Source organism: Plasmodium reichenowi, chromosome 6 (genome assembly GCF_001601855.1).
Source record: "Plasmodium reichenowi strain SY57 chromosome 6, whole genome shotgun sequence".
Lineage (NCBI taxonomy): Eukaryota > Apicomplexa > Aconoidasida > Haemosporida > Plasmodiidae > Plasmodium > Plasmodium reichenowi.
Window position 1 is genome coordinate 136479 of NC_033651.1, and position 2938 is coordinate 139416.

A 2938-nucleotide genomic window follows, 5' to 3' on the forward strand; every position below is an offset into this window, starting at 1 on the left:
CCTACTATGATGTTGTACAGAATCATTATTGTGTCCTTCAATATCTACAAAAAGCTATATAATTTACTAAAAGAAATTCAATTTCATCTAATCATCGTCGATGAAAGTCATTTCATACGGACAGTACATTATGGGAATCAAAGTCAATTAACAAGATTACTAAAAAAAAAAATCAGGAAAACAAAACATGTTATCTTCTTAAGTGGTACCCCATCAATAAATAGACCAATAAATATTTTTCATCAAATAAAATATTTAATTAATAATAAAAACATTTTTCCAAAAAATAAAATTATATTTGGTGAAGATTATTGTAAAAAATATTTCTACCGAGGGGAAAAAATATATGAAGAAAATTTAAGATCATGGGAATTTCATTATTTCTTAAATAAAATTGTTATGATCAGAAGAACAATTAATCAAGTTTTCCAAAATAATTTCCCAAGTTTAAAAAGGTTCTTTGTTTATCTCAAAAATGATATATGTGATAATATTAAAAATTCGACATTAACAAAAAGTCCAATCTATGAAAATTGTTCTATTAATAATTCAGAGGATAACCACCATATTCAAAGTGTTAATGTAAAATGTGAATATAAAATGGATGAGATGTACAAAATGAACGACTTGGATAAAAATAATAATAATATATCAAATATGAGCAATTTTTCTAATATATTAGATGATCAAAATGAATATACTACACCTTTAGTAGAGATACCACAATATTATAACATCATCAGTCCAAACAAAAAATCTGAACAATCAAAATTAAATAATTCAACCATATATAAACAAGAAATGAAACATAAAAATAGAGAAATACTCAATCAGTATTTCCATATAGATATAAAATCTAAAAAAGAAGAAGAAGGTGTTTCTAAAATTGTTAATGCCTTACAATTTATTGAAAAGAATTTTCCAAACAAAAAAAAAATCATTTTTTGTTATCATATAATGGTTGCTAAATGTGCAGAAGAAGAATTATTAAAAATAATAAAACAAAAAAAAGGAAAAGAAAATATAAGTATAGATTATGTATCATTAAATGGATGTGTTCCAGAAAAAGAGAAAATCGAAAAAATATTATATTTTCAAAATAACATAAATTGTTATTATGGTATATTTACTATATGTTCCGTTAGTCATGGTTTAGATTTCAGTTTTTGTAATTTATGTTTTTTTATTGAATTTCCAGTTAACTTTTTTCATTTACAACAATGTGAAAGTAGGCTATTTAGAAAAAATCAAAAACATAATACATATGTCTTTTATTTTTTATTACAAAAAGGATTGGGAAGTGATCACAAAACTTGGAACAGATTTATTTTATGTTCTAATAGCACGAGGTCTATAATTGATGGTACCAATTTTATAAATAAGGATTTAATTTATGAGAATATATCAAATGATATCCTTCACCTAATTAATAATAATGAAAATGTAATTCACGAAAATATAAAAGAAGAAAAATGTCATAAGGAGGACAAAAATGTAAATTATCAAAAGTGTCCTTATACAAATATTCATACCATTTCTAAAACAAACTTAACTATTAAGGAAAACATTTATAAAAATCAACAAATCAATGAATCCAAAAAAATGTCTAACTTAAAGGAAGAAATTTTTAACCAAAGTGGTGATCATCTATATACTTCAATAAAAAATAAATCATCTTTCATGATCAATAAGAGCAATAATTCAATTCCAACTATAAATCATAAAAAATATAACAATAATTATAATAATAATGTATATATTAAAAAGGAACATATTTTATTTCAAATTAATACATTCACAAATAGAATACACGTTTACTATAAAAACAAGAAAACCAATTTCTCCATTCAAGAATTAGATACTATAACAATAAACAAAAACAATCAAGAAACAAAAAATATATTTATACTAAAAATGTGTGCAAAGAATTTCCTATGTAATTATAATAAATTAAATACAAATGAAAAAAAATTAATTGAACACAAAAAATGTGATATTAATATATCATTACTAAACTATTGGAAACATATAGATAATAATAAAAGTAATAACAAACAAAACAAATTAATCTTTCAAAGATATATAAAAAATGTTCCATTAAAAGACAAAACATATGTTAAGGCTTATATAGAAAATAGTTTTAAAGGGAAATTCGAAATGTTTTATTATCAAGAATGGAATTCAAAAGAAAACTTTTTCAAATGTCTTCATTGTAAAAATAAAATACCATTATCAAAAAATATTATACACGAAGAAAATCATATTTTTCAATACCTTCATCAAATAAATGCTCAACAAGATATTATAAAACGATTTCATAAAGAAATCAATAATCTAAAATTAAAACAATATAATAATATTCAAAAAATTATTATTTGTAATGAAAATAATTTGTTTTGTGAAGGAAACTGTCGTAAACTTTATTTCTTAAAAAAAAGTTCTTGTAGTTTAAGAAGATTAATATACGAAAGAGATAAAGGCATCTGTAATATGTGTCAACTTGATTGTACCAATTTAATCAAACAAATCAAAAATAATAAATACTTTGAAATTAATCAACAAATAGATTATTTTATTAAAATCTATCCACTATTTATTGAAAATGTTGATCATCTAAAAAAAATAATTCAAAAACCGAAGGAAGGATACATATGGCACGTAGACCATATACTACCAGTTTTCAAAGGTGGAGGCGAAGCCTCCTTTGATAATTTACAGACACTCTGTACATTTTGTCATAAAAAAAAAACGAAAAATGATGTAAAAGATAAAAAAAAAAAAAAACATAATATAATAAAATAAAATATCAGTTAAAACAGAATTGAATTTTAAAATGTGTATATATAAGTATATATTTGTAAATTATTTGAAGTTTTTACAAATTCGTATGTATTTCTTTTTCTCTCTCTCTCTTTTTTTTTTTTTTTTTTTTTTTTTT

General features: G+C 21.7%; 1 protein-coding gene across 1 annotated transcript in view; it reads left to right on the forward strand.

Annotated features, from left to right (window-relative positions):
* Nucleotides 1-2802, forward strand: part of PRSY57_0603200 (DNA helicase, putative) — a gene marked incomplete at both ends in the record, with an annotated part of 5650 nt that extends 2848 nt beyond the window's left edge. Inside the window, one exon of the mRNA XM_012906408.2 lies at nucleotides 21-2802. Coding sequence (XP_012761862.2) covers nucleotides 21-2802 — 2782 coding nt within the window. The remainder of the gene's footprint in view (nucleotides 1-20) is intronic.
* Nucleotides 2803-2938: the final 136 nt, after the last annotated feature.